Consider the following 20,650-nt stretch of genomic DNA (forward strand, 5'->3'; position numbering starts at 1 on the left):
GAGGTCCACATAGCTGACTTGTTAGGCTAATGGTGTAACTTGATACTGAAAGCCCATTTGCAAAGATGGCTATTGGTTTGCAGAGAATGTCTTCTTGACACTAGCATTCCCCTCTATCACATAGTCTTAACACAGATCTCCTTACCTGTGATCCTTAACACTTTTAGAGATGGTTAGCAAACCAAAGATCCAAAAGAAAGACCATTTTTTTTTGCTGTTGAATTTTAAGAATTCTTTATATATTCTGGATGCAGGTCCCTTTGCTAGATCTATAACTTGCAAACATTTTCTCCCAGTTTGTAGATTGTCTTTTCATCCTCTTCCCGGAGTTAAAGTTTTCTTTTTTTTTATTACAATGATGTCCAATTTATCAATCTTTCACTTCTATGGACACTTTTGGTTGTCAAGTTGAACTGTGTGCAAAGCCCTAGATCCTGAAGATATTTTTCCTCCTCTTTTTACCTGAAGGTTTTATGGTTTTACATGTGAGTCCATGATCCTTGTTGAGTTAATTTTTGAATAAGGTACAAGATAGACATTCCTTTTCTTGTCTAGGGGTGAAAAGATTAACTCTTGTAAAGCCCATCTTTGAAGGTGTTTACGGTGCTTTTATGTTTTCCCTTTACTAGCTCTGAAGATGAAAACCCCTAGACCAATCTCTTGCCTTCTGTCCTTCAGCGTCTCAGTATACAGGGTCACTGGATGGATCTAGACATGAAATTGAAGAATTTCATGCTTCCAATGTTAAATTGCTTGCAAAGTTTGTTGAAATGGTCAAACGAATGTAAGACTACCAGCCACTGTTATTTTATTTTAATTTTTGTACAGAGAGAGCAAATGCATGTGAGCTGGGTGGAAGGGAAGGGGGGCAGTGAGAGAGGGAGAGAGAGGATCTTAAGCAGACTTCCCCCTGAGTGCAGAGCCTGACCCGGGGCTCGATTTTGTGACCTTGAGATTGTGATCTGAGCTGAAATCAAGAGTCAGATGCCCAACTGACTGAGCCACCCAGGCACCCCATAGTTATTTTACTATACTTTATTTTATTTTACTTCGACCCTCTCTTTTCTCCTACTGTCAGCCCCACAGTAAATTGTAAATCCAAGCAGGGACACTGAAACCTACAAATTTTCACCTTTAAACTTCCTCCCAGTTACCTTCAGGCTCAAATGTCTCAAGATTCTATAGGGACACTCACTAATCCTGAGTCCTGAATAACAGAGTATCTAAGGGGAGCTCTCTCCTGCTGCACAAGGGTCAGAGGGAGAGAGGTTTTGGGCAGATCACTCCAAGGCACATTTATTCAGATGGAGGTGACCCCAGGAAGGGGTTGAGGTAGGAGGTGAAGTCATAAAAGCATGACCATGGGTCTTTGTGATTAGAGAACAGTGTTACTCTGCTGCTCCCTATGAGCCCAGATGTTCATACCACCAGCTGGATGTACCTTTCCTTCTTCATTATTTTCAGAAAAAATCAACAAGGTGAATAGAACTCACTTGCTTTGCTCTCAACCTCATGAATGATGTTTGGCTTTAAATGCATCCTCCCATGTGTGTGGATGCAAACTTCTGAGGGGCTTTGGCTGCTGGCCCACACTTGTCCTTGGATGAGACATGGACTTGTACTAACCCTCCTTCCCATCTAAGCCTGGACCTAATGGTTTCCCTGTCTTGGTTACTCCCTCACCCACAGGCCATCCCAACCATAGCCACAAACCACAAACCTTAGACTATAACTCACACAACTCAGGTTTGCTCAAGTCACTACCCCTGGGATGACTCTTATCTCCTCCAGCAGGTTCTGCCCTAACAACCATGGCTGTTCCAAGCTTTCCCAGCCCTATATCACACCCCCTCCCTAAAGTCTGTCATCCTTGCTCTGAAGTTGCCTTCTGGTTCTCTGGTTCAGCAATTGCCTGGAATCCTTCCTGTAGTTCCTGGTCCTTGTCTGGCCTTCAGATCTACCCACCACCAGACCCATGTCAACAGCCCCTCTGGGGCCACTTAGACTCATTTGTAGCCATCTTGTGGACTGACGAAAGTTGTACTCCTATGATATTTTGACAAGAGTCTATTTTCCATTTAGGGATGTGAGTGGAAATATTCAGATAATCCTCAGTTTTTTGTTTTTAATAGGAGGTCTTTACCAAGTTTTCTGACTATATATGGACTAGCGATTGAGAAATGACCAAATTTATAAAAAGACCTGAAGGATAATCCCACAGCTGTGCTGCAGTGAAACAGTAGGGGTGAGTCAATTACACAAGCTAAACAAAACTAGTTTCCTCTCTCCTCTGCCTTACTCTTTACCCAGGATGAATAATAGATGCTTTTTCTACAGGTCAAAATACCAATTCTCATACAAAGATTTTGAGTAGCTTGTCTCAAGAATGCTTCTAGATGCCTTGGGATTGATTCTAAAATAAGATTTTTAAAAGTTAATAAAAGAGATAATCTGACCTCAAAGATGAGGAGCAATATAATGTAAATATATTGATTTCATTAGAGATTACCATTTATGATCACGTTGTTACTGTGTAGACATGTACCTATCAAGAATAAATTCAGTTCTAAGTAACTGTGAAGGATTTTGCCCTTCATTTGCAACTACTTCATAAATGCTGATGTACTCAAACTTCTTTTTGTCTCAAACTGTTCATCATTAAATGACTCTTTAATAGCTAGTTAATAAAATACCTTCACTCAACAAAGACCAGATTGTATAGCTGATAATTTCAGAATTTTTATGGAACAAGCTTCATTAACAGTGAATTTTTAATTAGCAAGTGTCAAACTCCCTAATGCATATTTAGAAGAAGAGAATGCTTAGAATAAAATTGAAATTCTTCCAATTGTCCTTATTCTTTGGCACGGCTTCAAAATTATCTTGCAGAGTGAGAGGAGGGCTTTAAAAATTAACTAAGAAGTAAGCTCTCTTCTTATTTTTTTCTGCAACAAGTTAGAAGATTTGGGGCACAAGCAGAGCAGTAGGGCAATGGGTGGCCTTGTGGGTTGGGTTCCATGGAAACACTCAGATGGAGGCTGTGCAGGTGGTTTACTGGGAACACCACCCACAGGGATGGAGGGAGAGAAGCAGCAATGGGCAGAGAAGCTGATGCAAGTGAGCTGTGATGCAATTGGATGTGAGATGTCAGCTGACCTCACAAGGAGCCCAGGAGCTAGGAGAATGCTTCAGAGATGTCCCAGTGTGGGGGCTGGGTCTTTGTACCCAAACATGGCTATCCTTGGATGCAGCTGCTCGGGTGGGTGGTGTGACTTTGCAGGGAGCAGCTCCTTTAGACTCAGAACAATTCCTGGGGAGTCAGGAATTATGAGGAGTCAGCGCAAAATACTGAGCAGCGGGGGACTGAGTTGGGGACTACAGTGGAGTGGGCTGTGAGCAGTGAGAGGTCTCTCTTCTTTTGTTCACAGCAATGGAACATGGTGAAGGAGAGGGACAAAGACAGATGGGGGCAGTTGGATGATTTCTGCTGATCATGGTGCAGAATATGAGCCTTGCAAAAGGGGCAATTGCCTCCAGCTGGGTGGCTGCAGTCATGCAAGGAATTTTTAACAAAATGTTGTCTTTCATAAATGCAAAATGTTGCATTTATGTGGAGTTTGGGTATTTTTTAAAATTTAAATTCAATTAGCCAATCTATAGTACAACATAAGTTTCAGGTGTAGAGTTCAATAATTCATCAGTTGCCTGTAACACCCAGGGCTCATCACATCACATGCTCTCCTCAATGCCCATCACCCACTGACCTCATCCTCCTAATCCTTCCCTCCAGCAACCCTCAGTTTGTTTCCTATAGTTAAGAGTCTCTCATGGTTTTTCTCCCTGCCTGCTGACTTCCCATTCAGTTTTCCCTCCCTTCCCCTTTGATCCTCTACAGTGTTTCTCATATTCCACATATAAATGAAACCATGTGATAATTGTCTTTCTCTGATTGACTTATTTTGCTTAGCATAATACTCTCTAGTTCCATCTGCATTGATGTAAATGGTAAGTATTCATCCTTTCTGATAGCTGAGTAATATTTATATATATATATATATATATATATATATATATATATATCTCACATCTTTATCCATCCATCTGTTGATGGATAAGTGATTTATTTTAGACCCAAACACATCACCAGATTGAAAGTGAGGGGGTGAAGAACGATTTATCTTGTTAATGGACATCAAAAGAAAGCTGGGGTAGCAATCCTTATATCAGAAAATTAGATTTTAAATCAAAGAATTTAGTAAGGGATATAGAGGGACACACTATATCATACTTAAAGAGTCTATTCAACAAGAAGATCTAACAATTATAAATATTTATGCTCCTAACTTGGGAGCAGCCAAATATATAAGCCAATTAATAACAAAATTAAAGAAACATATTGATAATAAAACAATGATAATAGGGGATTTTAACACCTTGCTCACAGCAATGGATAGATCATCTAAGCAGAAGATCAACAAGGAAACAAGGGCTTTGAATGACACACTGGACCTGATGGACTTCAGATATATGCAGAGCATTCCATCCTAAAGCAATAGAATACACATTCTTCTCAAGTGCACATGGAACATTCTCCAGAGTAGATCACATACTGGCACAAATTAGGTCTCAACTAGTACCAAAAGACTGGGATTATTCCATGCATATTTTCAGACTACAATGCTTTGAAACTTGAACTCAGTCACAAGGGGAAATTTGGAAGGAACTCAAATACTTGGAAGATAAAGAGCATCTTACTAAAGAATGAATGGATCAACAAGGAAATTGAAGAAGAACTAAAAAATTCATGGAAACAAATGAAAATGAAGACATAACTGCTCAATACCTTTGGGATGCAGCAAAAGGGGCCCTAAGAAGGAAGCACATAGCAATATACGCCTTTCTTAAAAAATTAGAAAAGTCTCAAATACACAAACTAAGCTTACAACTAAAGGAGCTGGAGAAAGAACAGCAAATAAAGCCTAAACCAAGCAGGAAAAGAGAAATAAAGATTAGAGCAGAAATCAATGAAATAGAAACCAAAAGAACAGTAGAACAGATTAATGAAACTAGGAGCTGGTTCTTTGAAGGAACTAACAATATCAAAAAACTTCCAGCCAGATTTACCAAAAACAAAAGAGAAAAGACCCAAATTAATAAAATCATGAATGAAAGAAGAGAGATCACAACCAACACCAAGGAAACACAAATAATTTTAAGAACATATTATGAGCAACTATATGCCAACAGATGAGGCAATCTGGAAGAAATGGATGCATTCCCAGAAACTTGTAAATGACCAAAACTGAAACAGAAAGAAATGGAAAACCTGAACAGACCCATAACCAAGAAGGAAACTGAAGCAGTCGTCAAAAATCTCCCACAAGGGGCGCAGGGTGGCTCAGTGGGTTAAAGCCTCTGCCTTTGGTTCAGGTCATGATCCCAGGGTCCTGGGATTGAGCCCTGAATCAGGCTCTCTGCTCAGCGGGGAGCCTGCCTCCTCCTCTCTCTCTCTGCCTACTTGTCTGTCAAATAAATACATAAGATCTTAAAAAAAAAAGAATAAATAAAATCTTAAAAAAAAATCTCTGAACAGACAAGAGACCATAGCCAGATGGCTTCCCAGGGGGAATTCTACCAAACATTTAGAGAAATAATACTTATTTTTCTGAAGTTATTTCAAAAAACAGAAATGGAAGAAAAACTTCCAAACTTGTTCTGTGAGGCAGACAAAGAGCCCACCAAAAAGGAGAATTACAGACCAATATCCCTGATGAACATGGATGCCAAAATTCTCACCAAGATACTGGCCAATAGGATCCAATGGTACATTAGAAGGATTATTCACCATGACCAAGTGGGATTTATTCCTGGGCTGCAAGGGTGGTTCAACATTTGCAGACCAATCATTGTGATACATCACATAAATAAAACAAAGGACAAGAACCATATGATCCTCTCAACAGATGTAGAAAAAGCATTTGAGAAAGTACAGCATCCTTTCTTGATTAAAAGTCTCCACAGGGTAGAGATAGAGGGAATATACCTCAATATCATAAAAGCCATCTATGAAAAGCCCACAATTAATATCACTCTCTTTTCCTGTAAGGTCTGGAATTTGGGTATTGTCACTGTGTATCCACCATCCTCCTTTTCCTCCTCCTCACAATTTCTGACTCCTTGGTCCCATCACTTGTCCTTGATGATGCAGCCTGTCCTATTTCTGTCCTGAACTCACCTCCTGGAATATGGGGAGTGGCCCAAAGTGACACTGTTTGAAATCTGATTTCTTTTGGGTAGTAAGAAATGAAAACTTCCAATAAAATGCATCCACTATGTCAACCTGAAGTAAAAAGTTAGAACAAACACACTTTGGTTAAAGTAGGGATTATTTTGACTTTGCAGTGGTCGCCTGGTTTCTACCTTGAGGAAAGACCAGGCAGATCATTTATTTTGAGGAATAAAAATTCAAAGCTATAACATATGTGAATAACACAAAGTATCAAAGTCACTGAAACCACCTTTATCCTAATAGGTATTTATTATAAGTCATAGAGAGGATGATGACTGGTGATCAAACAACATAAAAAATATTGAAAAACAGTTGGTAGAACGGTTTCCTAGGAAATGAACTACTGCAGTCTCAGAAGATTGGAGATCATGTTACTGGTTCAAAGCAAAAAAGCCACTTAAAAGAAAATTTCTTTTAAAATTCCAAATTCCTTACCTTGTTTTTTTCCTTTGCTCCTTTCTTATCCTTTTCTTTTTTAGGTTTCTTGGGTTTCTTGGCCTTCTTATTCTTTTTCTTCTTTTTGTTTTTCTCTTCTTCTTCTTGGTTTGCAATAATATCTTCAGTAACCTGGCAAGAAACAAAAAATAAGCATCATGATTTCATGGAGCCCGATCAAGACAAGGACTGCTTTCCCTCTCCAGAAGAAGTATTTGTGCTGATCAGTCCCCGCTCCCTCTCTGTCTTGCTCTGGGTCTGAGGTCGACCTTCGTGGGGACATCACTGGCTGCTGCCTGCCTCTGGTTGGATTCATCAGTGAGACAGCAGTCGAATCTTGGGGCGGGGGGCAGATAAGTGGGAGGATGGACCTTTCTGAACCCAGTCCCCCATCCCCCAATTCAGGGCTGCTCTGGCCACCAGGGGTCCCATGAACATGAGGGAGGTGATGGCTTCCTCAGGGTCTCTGCCACAGCCAGGAGGCCAGGCCCTACCCCCGCACCTCTTCCCCAGTGGAGCTCAGGACACCCTGAGTTTCCTGTCCGAACTCTGCCTGATAATTGCTCTTGTAGTCACTTTGCTTTCCCATAAATGATCATGCCTCTCTTCTCAGGGTTGGTTTCTTTCCTCTGTGATTTAATTTGTATTTCCTACAGTGACAAAATCCCACTTATCAGTTCACCTCGGATTAGCATCATTGGAGAATTAGTAAGGGTTTGTAAAAAACGATATAATCCGTTCTATACAACAGATGTTTGCTGAGGTCCCGCTTGCTGAGGTCTCCCAGAGAGCAACTTCTGGGAGACACGAGGCTGTGTAGACCCTAGGACACATTGCTGGTCATGTGATCAAGGTAAGCGGCGTAACATCTCTGGGACTTAGTATCCTATTTTCATTTTCTAAAATCAGGTCAGTACTTCCAGCCATTGGTCTTATGATAAGCCAAGCATGGTTCTAAGAGCTGCACAAAGATGAACTTGTTTATTGCTAAATGCAGCCTAGGTATGCGAGCTGTTACCAGCCTGTTTTATTGATAAGAGAACAGGGCACAAAGAGGTCAGTCTCATGGCCAGGGACATACAGCAGGTGAGTGCTGAGCTGGGATTCAAACAGGGGCTAACCAGGATGAATTTCACAACGTAGAAAGAAAAGAGGCAAGATGCTGAACAACATACATAAGTTTATTCTATTGTACAAAATGCACATGGTTAAATAAAAGAATAACACCCTATAGTTTCAGGATATGTATGCACATAGGCATAGTACAAAGAAACACAAGGGAATGACAAACACCAAATTCAGTGCAGTGGTTACCTCTGGAGAGCAAGGTATGCAATTAAACAAAAGGGCTAGTATCATTCACTTCTACTAGGTTGTACTAAACCATCCTCCTGGGATCCAGTCACTTGTTTATGCCTTATTAATGATTTACTACAGTGCTGAAGTTTATTTTCTAGTATTATGTTTTTGATATTTATACCTATGCTATTCTTAGGAGTTTAGTTCACACTTTAAAGAGTATAAAAGACAGTTTACCATGAACAAATCAGGATATTCTGGTCCCACCTGGAATTAAAAAAAACACCACCACTATAGTCATTGGACATGGGCCCCTTCCCACTATCCAGAGGCCAACTTATCCCCTAGGCTCCCATGAAGCTCTCGGTGGGATGAGGCTCAAGATAACGGTGCTGGCGAGCATAAGAGGTGACATATGTGTTGTGCACATTATTTGGTAATAAAAAGCGCGTCTTTAGGTGGAATTAAAAGTCCTTTGTCCAAGTGGCATTGTTATCCTTGGGGATCAGGCTCACTTTAATGCATGGAGCCAAATCGTGGCTGCTCAGGACTTTTATGTTTGGAGCACTTAGGAAGCGTGAGCATTTTTTTGGTCCTGGGAAGTTTGGAAGCTTTCAGAAAATGTACAGACAGTTTTTGAAAAATGACCTGATGTATAAACTGAGCAGCTACAAGGAGGAGGAATCCTTATTTGTGGAACACACAATTCAGTGCATCTTGTAAATCCTTCTCCATTGTACTATTTACTTCCTCTATCTCCTCAGTTTATTAATTTAATACTTTGATAAATACATTCACATGGCCCACAATTCAAACTTACAAAAGATCAAGTCCGGAAACCTTCCGTTCCCATGCTGTGAGCCAGTCAGCAGGATCTGCTTCCAGAGACATTTTATATAGCTATATGCAAATACACGTGCATACACACACACACACACACACACACACACACACTGTTGTGTTATGTTCCCCGTCACACGCTTGAAAATGGTGTGTGATTGGAATTTGTCTCTTTTTTAGCCAATGTTGAATTTGTTTTGCTCTTGATTTTCAACTCAAGCAAAATCTTCCAAAGTACACAAATATGTACATATATACACCCAGATACACACTGTAAATATAGATGGGTCATTTTGTTCCAATGTCAGTGTCTCGTACACACAGTCCTTTTTGTGCGTTTTCCTCCTATTCATGTCCCTGGCTTGCTTAGTGGTACATAAAGAGCTTCCTTGCTCTGTTTTTACGGGTGTTCTGTAGACGATCTGGCCCTTCCCCTGCCGATGGAATTAGGTTGTTTCCAATTGTCTGCTGTTACTAGTAATGCTGCATACATAAATGCCTGGAAATACCATTTTGCAGGTGTATGAGCATATTGGCAGGATAAATTGCTAAAAGTAGAAGTACTGGATCAAGGATACGTATGTATATTTGTAATACTGTCCAACTGCTTCCATCGGGCTCTGCCAATTCACACCTCTGCCAGCCATGCGGGTGGGTGCTGATTTCCCCATATGCTCTGACACAGTGTGACACAGTGTGTTATGTTTGCCAACTGAATGGCTGAAGAAATGGTCTGCCGTTGTCGTTGTTTTTTTTTTTTTTTTTTTAAGATCCCAGTGCTGAATTTATTTTGCTCATGTACTTTAGCTACAGCAAAATCTCCCAAAGTGAGAAGAGCACTTATTGCCCTATTAAATAAGCCACCATATTTTTGGCAAACTGTGGGGTCTGAAGGCCAGATCCATTTTGTTTTATAATAATATAATATATTATAATGTTATTGAGGCATATTTTACATGGCCTACGTCCATCCATTCCAAGGGTCTGAGTCAATCATTTTAAGTACACTTACCTAGTCGTGCAACCATCACCATAGTTTTGGAACATCTCCATCACCCTAGGGTGACCTCTCATGTCCACTCTCAGTCTCTTTCCTTTTCCTTCTTTCTTTGCCAGGCCCCTGCTAATCTCCTCCCTACCTCTATTCATTTTGTTTGGACGTTTCCTGTGAATGGAACTGTATAATGTGTGGTCTCTTAGGTCTGGTTCCTTTCCCTCTGCATCACGGTTGAGTCTGTTGTAGCGAATCTCGATTGGTGTTTCCTTTTTTTGTAGGAAATCTAAGTAACATTCTATTGCCAGACGCGCCGCAGTTTGCCTATCCAGTCATCACCTGATATTTGGGCTGTTCCAAATTTTTGGCTATTATGAGCAATGCTCCTATATTCTCATACAAATTTCTTCGTGTGGACCTATTTTCATTTCTCTTGGATAGAGTATCAGTAGTGGACTGATGGCTCATTTGGTACGTTTATATTTAACTTTTAAGAAATGGACAAGCATTTCCCAAAGAAGCTGTACCATTTTACATTCCTCCCAGCACCACAGGAGTGTTCCTTTTCCTCTACACCCTCAAATTTTGTTACTGTCTGTCTTCTTGATTATGGCCATCCTAGTGGGAATGAAATGGTCTCACTGAAGTTTCAAGTTTTATCTTCCTAACACTAATGATGTCAAGCATCTTTTCATGTGCTAATTAGCTATTCATATATGATCCTTTGTGAATTATCTATTCAAGACTTTTGCCCATTTTTTGATTGAATTGTCTTCTTATTGAGATGCAAGAGTTTTTTGTTTATCCTAGATACAAACCCCTTATTAGGTATTTGTTTTCCAATATCTTCCCATAGTATGCTTTTGTCTTTGCATTTTCTTGACGGCATCTTTTGAAGTGCACAAGTTTTTAATTTTGATGAGGTTCCATTTATCAATTTCGACTGTTTCATTTCTGTTATATGTGTGGGGTTGATCATCTCTTTATATGTTGAACACCCTTTATTATGTTTCAAATCCATTTACATTTTCTTTTCTGAGAAATGTCTGTTCATATCCTTTGGCTTTTTAAAATATTGGGTTATTGATCTTTTTTTAATAGAGCTGTAGGGGCTCTTTATATATGAGAAAAATGATCTCTTGTGTATGGTCCTCATTACAAGTAATTATCCTATGTGTCATCTGTCATTTGACTTCTCTTGGGGTCTGTTTTGCCATGCAGGTTAGAAAACTTTTGTGTGTGTCATTTAAAATTTCATTTTTTTTTCTTCTACGACCCCTGCATTGTGCAACAGAGGTAGAAACGTCTTTCCCACTCTTGAGGTGATAACATTTCTTCCTTGACCTCTTCGAATTCTTTTGTGTTTTTGTTTTGTTTGGCATTTAAATCTTTGGTCCATCTGGAATCATTCTCGGGTGAAGGATAAAGAAATGGAGATTTAATTTTCTTTTTTCCAGATGAGAACCTGGTTATTCTAATCCCATTTGTTAAAATTTCCCCCTTACTCAAGAAAGACGTGATGCCATCTTTATTATGTACTAAACTGGCCTATGTATTTGGGTATATTTCTTGACTTGCTATTCTTTTACACTGCTGTGTCTTTCTACTTATTTGCCTGAGCCAATGGGATCTTCATAGCAAGGCTCCATACTACTCGCTTCTCCTTACATTGTGTAATTACATTTGGAATTTTATTGGTTATTCTTGGCTATTTACTTTCACCTCAAGTTTAGAATTAGGCTGCTCACCTTCTGTGTGGCCTGCCCCTGCCCTGAAACATAATGCCATTGGTATTTTTGTTTAGATCATATCACACGTGTGATGATGTTTGGGAGAAATGATGTATTACAATGTGGAGGATCCCTACCCAAGGACACAGTATGCTTTTCCCTCTTTCCATTTGCATCCCTCATACTTTTAAAAACTTTTCTTCACAGAGAACACACCTTTATTGTTAAGTTTGCTCCTGGCTGCTTTATCTTTGTGTTGTTGGTGCTGTTGTAAATGGACAGGTTTGTGGTATTTTCTATCGAGCTGCTGTTTATACACACCAAAGCTTTTGCTCTCTGTAACTCCCTGTATTCCTTCTCACACTGTTTAATTTTCAATTTATTCTGTTTGCTTTTCTAAGTGTAGGGCATACCTGAAAAGTGATCATTTTGCCTCTTCTGTTCCAATTTCTATATCTCTACATTCTTTTTCATGTTCAGTGGTGTTCAATAGATCCTAGGGAAATCCTTGCACTTTTCATGACATTGGTGGACTTTTCATGGCCATCCTTGTGACTTTCATGACATTGGTGGACTTTTCATGGTCATCATTGTGCCTTTCATGACATTGGTGGAATTGTTTCTAGTGCATATCGTTAAGCATAATATTAGATCTTGAACTAAGAACTGCTTTATCTAATTAAAGAAGTATCCCTATATTCTATTTTTTTTTGCTTTACTTTTTAAAATCAAGAATGGATGTTGAATCTGAAAAGGCTCCATCAGCCTCCACAGAGATGCACTCAGGGTTTTCCATTTTGAATCTCTTTATAGGATGCAGTGTATTTGCAGACACCCTCAACAGCAGCCCTTCTTGCATTCTGGAATAGATGCCACTTGATTGTGGTGTTCTGCTTCCTTAATGTGCTGCTGGTTGTGGTGTGCTAATATTTCAGTTTGAATTATTGCATTAATACTTGTAAGGAAGACTCATCTGCGACTCTGCTTGTATTCGGTCTTCTTTGGGAGCATTGGTGTCAGTGTGATTATGCTCACTTTGCAGAAAGTGTTTGTATTGCTTGTTTTTTTACAAATACAAAGTGGACTCTTCATGCACACGCTCTAATGATTATGCTTTGTCTGTTTCTTCATCCTCTGTCTCTGCTCAGTGATAATTATCATGAGCTCCTATGGCGATATCCATGTGTCCGGCTGCAGGTACACTCCATGGGTGACCTCATCTAATTGTTACATCAGCCCAGGGAGGAAGGTGCATGGGGGAGGAGCCCCCTGAGGCTGCAGACCCAGCAGGTGGTGGGACTGTGGTCCATCACCTCTACCCTGCCCCAACTCTTCTTCTCCTGTCTTTACAAGTCATGCTTTTTGGCCTTCTTCGCCTTATTTTAACATATTAACCAGATGTCTTCATTTTCTTTTGTTTTTAGTCTACATGAACCCTCCTTTTGAATGTTTCTTGTATACAATGTAGACATCGCATCAATATGTTTAATCCTGTAATCATTACCTTTCTAAACTAACACGAAACACATTTGGTCCCTGGCTGTGGGATTTCAAGACACAACTTGGGCCTGACAATTTAGCTACAGGGGCAAGACCTCACCAGGTAACAAAGGGAAATAACACCAGGTCAAAAGGTTAGTCACTCAAGGCAGGACTTGATGAACCCCCAAACAGTCGGGTGTAGAGTGTGTGGTCACTTGACTTCTGAGGAAGACAGGAGTCTGTCAGAGGCTGGAACGAGGGCTGAGGAGCTGGTGTCAGCTTCTGACAGGAGGTGGGGAAAGAGCATGACCCTCTGACACTAATGGCTCCCTCAGGGGAACAAAGGGGGATGGGAGGCTGACTGTGGGGGTAGTAGTGCTGAGGTGGAGAAACCCTGATTGTGGAATGCTTTATGCCCCCTAACTAGTTCCCTCCTCATGAACAGTAGCTGCTCTCTGCGTCTGTGTGATAAACGGTGTGGCCACAAACAGCTGTTTCAGTTTATGGCACAGGTCAGCAAATCATATTGCATGGGCCAAATCTGACCTGTTGGCCAATTTCTAAATAAAGCTTTATTGGAACACAGCCATATCCATTAATTACCTCCTGTCTATGTCCACTTTCATGCTAGAATAGCAGAGTTGAGTAGTTGTGCCAGAGAATGTGTGTTCCACTGTCTCAAATATTTACTATTTGGCCCCCTATGGAAAAAATTTATTGTCTCCGCTCTATGGCAACTTGACTTATTATTTGCTTCCTATAAATTCCTTAAATAGCATTAATGGGTCAAAGAGTAGACACATTAAACATCTGATGAAGTATACTTGGTCCATGTCCTTCAAAAAGGTCATGCTAATTTATGTATTTATGTATCCAGTCACAATGTATGGGAGTGACCTTTTTCCACATGCTCACCAACTCCTGCGATTATCATGATCTAAAATTTTTACCAATCCTATAGGTGAAGAGAGATATAGTATCATTATTTTATATTTGAGTTTCTTTGATTGTGAGTTTTCAAGTTTTGAAAAATAAGTTCACATTTTTTGGCCTTCTTTTCTACTGAGGTGTTTAGATTTTTCTTATTTCATAAGAACTCTTTATATATGAAAGATAGACATTATCATCTATATTACAAATATTTTCTGCACTTTATCATATGATTTTAATTCCAGTTATGATATTTTTTGCCATTTGAGTTTTCTGTGGTCCAGTATATTAGCTTGAGTATATGAGTAAGTTTCACTTTTAACAGCAATGCTTCTAGTGCTCTGCTGTTGAGCACGATTCCAACTTTCTCTTGGTTTCTATGACAAATACCTTGAGGTAAGAACAGTTTTCTTATTTCTAGTTTATTGGGGCTTTTCTAAAGCAGACTTACATGTCAATTTCATGCCACTAATGCATTTGCAGAGATGTTTCTCTGGAAGAGCATCAATATGGTAAAGAGTTGACTCTTGACAAGTGAACAGGAGTGAAGCGGGGGACAAAGGAGAGAAGGCCAACCTGGGATGAGGAGAGAGCGTGATGTGCACAAAGGCACTGAAGGTGCAGTGACACAGGGCACAGGGAGGGTGGGCCAGTGGATCACTGGGGCTCATGGCAGGACAATGGGGATGAGGGAACAGCAGATGATACCAGGAGGCAAGCAGGGACCAGAACATAAGGGGCCCTTGAAATCAAGCTGCTCAGAACTTACCAAGAAAGTAAGCCCAGTGTGTTGTCATGTCTCTTTCAAAGGTAAGATAGTAGGAAGAGTGATTTCATTTTGAAATACATTTAGAAGTCCACAACTGATGAAACATTGAGTTATTTCCATGTAAATATTTGCAGGAAAATAACCCAAACCTAATGACAGTATGAACCCATTCAGGTTACAGTTTAAAGAAATGGGGTTACAATGGATTTGTGTTTTCTTTCTCAAGCATCTCTGTACCTGTTGTGGGGTCTTGTTGGAAAAGATAATGGTCGACCCTCCTTCTTCCACATCAGGGTATTCAGGAAATGTGCCAGTTAAGTTCCTGAGGAAGAAAAAGAGGGAAATTAAGTAGGAATGAACCCCATCCTCTCTGTTATATTTCCCACTCTCTGGCTCTGCTCACTGAAATGGGGGACAGTTCTTAGGAAGGAAGCTCCCTGCCCCTTGCAGCCAGATACTCTGCCTTGAAGGAACAGTAGACCCGGCCATATCCCTGGAGGTCTGCTTCTTCCAGGTAACTGTTGCTCCGAAACAGACACACCTCTCTCTCTCTCTTTTTTAAATTTTTTAAAAATTTCTTTTCAGTGTTTCAGAATTCATTGTTTATGCACCATACCCGGACTCCATGCAATACGTGCCCTCCATAATACCCACTACCAGGCTCACCCAACCTCCACCCGCCTCCCTCCAAAACCCTCAGATTGTTTCTCAGAGTCCGCAGTCTCTCACGGTTCATCTCCCCCTCCAAATTCCCCCAACTCCCTTCTCCTCTCCAGCTCCCCATGTCCTCCGTGTTATTCCACAAATAAGTGAAACCATATGATAATTGACTCTCTCTGCTTGACTTATTTCACTCAGCATAATCTCTTCCAGTCCCATCCATGTTGATACAAAAGTTGGGTATTCATCCTTTCTGATAGAGGCATAATACTCCACAGTGTATATGGACCACATCTTCCTTATCCATTCGTCTGTTGAAGGGTGTCTTGGTTCCTTCCACAGTTTGGCGACTGTGGCCATTGCTGCTATGAACATTGAGGTACAGGTGGCCCTTCTTTTCACTACATCTGTATCTTTGGGGTAAATACCCAGTAGTGCAATTGCAGGGCCATAGGGAAGCTCTATTTTTAATTTCTCAAGGAACCTCCACACTGTTTTCCAAAGTGGCTGCACCAACTTGCATTCCCACCAACAGTGTAAGAGGGTTCCCCTTTCTCCACATCCTCTCCAACACACGTTGTTTCCTGTCTTGCTAATTTTGGCCATTCTAAGTGGTGTAAGGTAGTATCTCAATGTGGTTTTAATTTGAATCTCCCTGATGGCTAGTGATGATCAACATTTTTTCATGTGTCTGTTAGCCATTTGTATGTCTTCATTGGAGAAGTGTCTGTTCATGTCTTCTGCCCATTTTTCGACATGATTCTCTGTTTTGTGTGTGTTGAGTTTGAGGAGTTTTTTATAGATTCTTGATATCAGCACTTTGTCTGTATTGTCATTTGTGAATATCTTCTCCCATTCTGTGGGTTGCCTCTTTGTTTTGTTGACTGTTTCCTTTGCTGTGCAGAAGCTTTTGATCTTGATGAAGTCCCAAAAGTTCATTTTTGCTTTTGTTTCCTTTGCCTTTGGAGACATATCTTGAAAGAAGTTGCTGTGGCTGATGTCAAAGAGGTTACTGCCTATGTTCTCCTCTAGGATTCTGATGGATTCCTGCCTCAGGTTGAGATCTTTTATCCATTTTGAGTTTATCTTTGACACACCTCTCTTTAGAACAAAGTGTACTTTTCTCCTTCTCCTCCTCCTCCTCCTCCTCCTCCTCCTCCTCCTCCTCCTCCTCCTCCTCCTTCTTCTTCTTCTTCTTCTTCTTCTTCTTTTAATTATTGAGGTACTCTGTGCTTGAATTAGGAATGAAGACAGAAGCACAAATCACTTCTTCCTGTTTAAAATTTAGGATAAACACAGGATTTTGAAACTAAACAGAAGGATGGAGTTGTTCAGATGACAAATTTAGTAATAATGCATGAAATACACAGACAAGCTTTAGGTTTCCATAAGGCTAAGGCTCCATTTCGTATGAGTTCCAAATAGTAATTTTTTGTGTGTGTCACCGTACAATTTCTACATTTTAAAAAGCAGACTTTGCAATTTAATATTGAGGAATTTCAGGAGGCATGTGTAGTTACAATTTCTAAGTTCCACGAATCCACTGAAGTAGAAAAATCTAAGGATTAGAGGAGACAACTGTGCTTATAAGTTCTCAAACTTTTGACCTTTGGAGCCCTTTATATTCTTGACAATTTTTGAATATCTCAAGGAGCTTTTGTTTATATGAGTTATAGTTATTGATATTTACTGTAATAAATATTAAAACCAGGAAATTTCTAAAATACACATTTTAAATTCACTTAACAATAACAATAATAAACTCATTATATGTTCACATAAGTGACATTTTTGGTATATGTTCCAAAACAACAACAAAAAATTAGTGAGAAGAGTGTTCCTGTTCTGCATCTTTGAAATCTTTTCAATGTCTGGCTTGATGGAGGGTAGGCATGTGCTCATATGCGCTTCTGTATCCATTCTGCTGCCTGTTCTGTTTCGGTTGAAGTTTGGGAAGAAAATCTGTCCTCACATTTGCCACATCTCCTCATATCAAAATCACACTCATCCATAACTCCACTGGTCTCAAAACTGAAACTCAAAATTTCCCAAAAATGGGAAACTCTCGGGCTCACAGAGGTGATTATGAGATTTCCAAAATTTTAATTTTTGTTAGGTCAGAGCTTTTCTTTCAGGCTCATTTGGTTCATTTTTGAGAAAATGTCTCTCAAAAGTCAAAGTTTGTCAGTTGTTTTCTAGATTAAAAATGATGTTCAGTGGATAGTGGCTGGTTCAGCTGCAGGCAGATGACCTCACAGGTTGGCTTCCTCATGGCCACCATATTTCCACGAGCTTCCCAAGGCTGCACCCCCGATTTCATCACATAGCATATGAAAAAGCTGTGTAGTCAAAGTTCAAGTCTTACTATAATTGTTTTTTACTGTGTCCTCAAGGATATTGTTAAATGAAACTGTTTTTCAAGGCAGATGCCTAGTAGTGAGGGCCACAGTGATTCTAAGTAGGGGTCATGGCTTGGTTCATGCTGAGAAGTCAGCATGCTCTGCTTGCTGGGGCCTCATTTTTCCTGTGGGATTACTCAGAAAACATTTTAAAATAGTCACATCATTGTCTGGACAAAATATCTCAGGTCTCTTGAACCTTTCCTGTGTGCTCATTCAGTAGGAATATGACTCAGCACCTCAGCTTTGCTTTGAAAGGAACTGAACACAATGGGGCATGTGTGGAGAAATGTAAGGACAAGGACGACAGAGGAGATCACACACTAAATGTGTAATTCTGTCAATGGGGTTACCACCATTGAAGCTACTTCGGTGGCCTCATGCACTCATTTACCCATCCACCTCTGTCCATCCACCCATCCATCCATCCATCCATCCCTGCTTCCTCCCTTCATATAGTCAATTAACAAACACCTGATTAGTACCAACTAGATTCTGGATGCAGTGATGGGAAAGAGTGATCTGAAGGTATTGAAATGTCAGCCCTTGCCTAGATCCCTCACCTTCCACCATCACATGGCTGGTATGTATAGTTGACCTCAGACACTGCTCGTCCACAAGACTCAAATCTCAATGCTTATTAAACTGCCTGACCACCATCTGTCTTGTTCTGTGTATCACTTGGCCTTGATGGGTCTTGGATAAGAACTGTGAATACACTTGGACTAAAAGCTCTAGCATTCTCTGTTCTGTGCACCCACTTGATCATTGCCCTGACAGTCACCTTTACAGGCAGCTCCACTAATTTTATTTCCACACTTCAAAGCTTGAGTGTTTCTGAGGACAGAGAACAAACCTAGAAACTTATATAAACTAGAACCCAAAATAATTTACATGTGCCATTTCTAAAGTAGAATTCTTTAAAAAATTTTTTTATATCTAAAATTTTTTTAAAACATTTAAAAAAAAGATTTTTATTTATTTATTTGACAGAGAGACACAGGGAGAGAGGGAACACAAGCAGGGGGAGTGGGAGAGGGAGAAGCAGACTCCCTGCTCAGCAGGGAGCCTGATGTGGGACTTGATCCCAGGACCCTGGCATCATGACCTGAGCTGAATGCAGACACTTAATGACTGAGAACCCCTAAAGTAGAATTCTTTTTTTTAAATTTCATTTTATTTTATTTCTTTTTAGTGTTCCAGCATTCATTGTTTTATGCACCACACCCAGGGCTCCATGCAATATGTGCCCTCCATAGGTATACCACCAGGCTCACCCAACCTCCCACCACCCTCCCCTCCAAAACCCTCAGATTGTTTCTCAGAGTCCACAGTCCCTCATGGTTTGTCTCCCCCTCCAATTTACCCAACTCCCTTCTCCCCAGCTCCCCATGTTCTCTGTGTTATTCCTTATGCTCCACAAATAAGCGAAACCATATGATAATTGATTCTCTTCTTGACTTACTTCACTCAGCATAATCTCTTCCAGTCCCATCCATGTTGATACAAAAGTTGGGTATTCATCCTTTCTGATAGAGGCATAATACTCCACAGTGTATATGGATCACATCTTCCTTATCCATTCGTCTGTTGAAGGGCATCTTGGTTCCTTCCACAGTTTGGCGACTGTGGCCATTGCTGCTATGAACATTGGGGTACAGATGGCCCTTCCTTTCACTACATCAGTATCTTTGGGGTAAATACCCAGTAGTGCAATTGCAGGGTCATAGGGAAGCTCTATTTTTAATTTCTCAAGGAATCTCCACACTGTTTTCCAAAGTGGCTGCACCAACTTGCATTCCCATCAACAGTGTAAGAGGGTTCTCCACATTCTCTCCAACACATGTTGTTTACCATCTTATTAATTTTGGCCATTCTAACTGGTGTAAGGTGGTATCTCAATGTGGTTTTGATTTGAATTTCCCTGATGGCTAATGATGATGAACATCTTTTCATGTGTCTGTTAGCCATTTGTGTGTCTTCATTGGAGAAGTGTCTGTTTATGTCTTCTGCCCATTTTTTGACATGATTATCTGTTTAGTGTGTGTTGGGTCTGAGGAGTTCTTTATAGATCTTGGAGATCAGGCCTTTGTCTGTAGTGTCACTTGCGAATATCTTCTCCCATTCCGTGGGTTGTCTCTTTGTTTTGTTGACTGTTTCCTTTGCTGTGAAGAAGCTTTTGATCTTGATGAAGTCCCAAAAGTTCATTTTTGCTTTTGTTTCCTTTGCCTTTGGAGACATATCTTGAAAGAAGTTGCTGTGGCCAATGTAAAAAAAGATTACTGCCTATGTTCTCCTCTAAGATTTTGATAGATTCCTGACTCACATTGAGGTCTTTTATTCATTTCGAGTTTGTCTTTGTGTATGGTGTAAGAGAATGGTCAAGTTTCATTCTTCTACATGTAGCTGTCCAGTTTTCCCAGCACCATTTATTGAAGAGACTCTTTTTTCTGCTGTATATTTTTTCCTGCTTTGTTGAAGTTTATTTGACCATAGAGTTGAGGGTCCATATCTGGGCTCTCTACTTTGTTCCACTGGTCTATGTGTCTGTTTTTCTGCCAGTACCATGCTGTCTTGGTGATCACAGCTTTGTATTAAAGCTTGAAATCAGGCAACGTGATGCCCCCAGTTTTGTTTTTCCTTTTCAACACTTCCTTAGCAATGTGGAGTCTCTTTTGATTCCATACAAATTTTAGGATTATTTGTTCCAGCTCTTTGAAAAATGCCAGTGGAATTTTGATCAGGATGGCATTGAAAGTATAGATTGCTCTAGGCAGTATAGACATTTTAACAAGGTTTATTCTTCTAATCCATGAGCACAGA

At 40.2% G+C, this 20,650-nt stretch overlaps 1 protein-coding gene across 3 annotated transcripts in view; it reads right to left on the reverse strand.

The window, feature by feature from the left end:
• IQCA1 (IQ motif containing with AAA domain 1) overlaps positions 1–20,650 on the reverse strand; it is a 146,538-nt gene that overhangs the window by 65,951 nt on the left and 59,937 nt on the right. For all 3 annotated transcript variants that reach the window (XM_032857562.1, XM_032857563.1, XM_032857561.1), the window contains exons 7-8: positions 15,006–15,090; positions 6,725–6,856 (exon numbers count right to left, since the gene is read on the reverse strand). In XM_032857562.1, coding sequence (XP_032713453.1) covers positions 6,725–6,856; positions 15,006–15,090 — 217 coding nt within the window. The remainder of the gene's footprint in view (positions 1–6,724; positions 6,857–15,005; positions 15,091–20,650) is intronic.

The sequence above is a fragment of the Lontra canadensis genome, unplaced genomic scaffold, assembly GCF_010015895.1.
Source record: "Lontra canadensis isolate GAN:19392208 unplaced genomic scaffold, GSC_riverotter_1.0 scaffold13, whole genome shotgun sequence".
NCBI lineage: Eukaryota > Metazoa > Chordata > Mammalia > Carnivora > Mustelidae > Lontra > Lontra canadensis.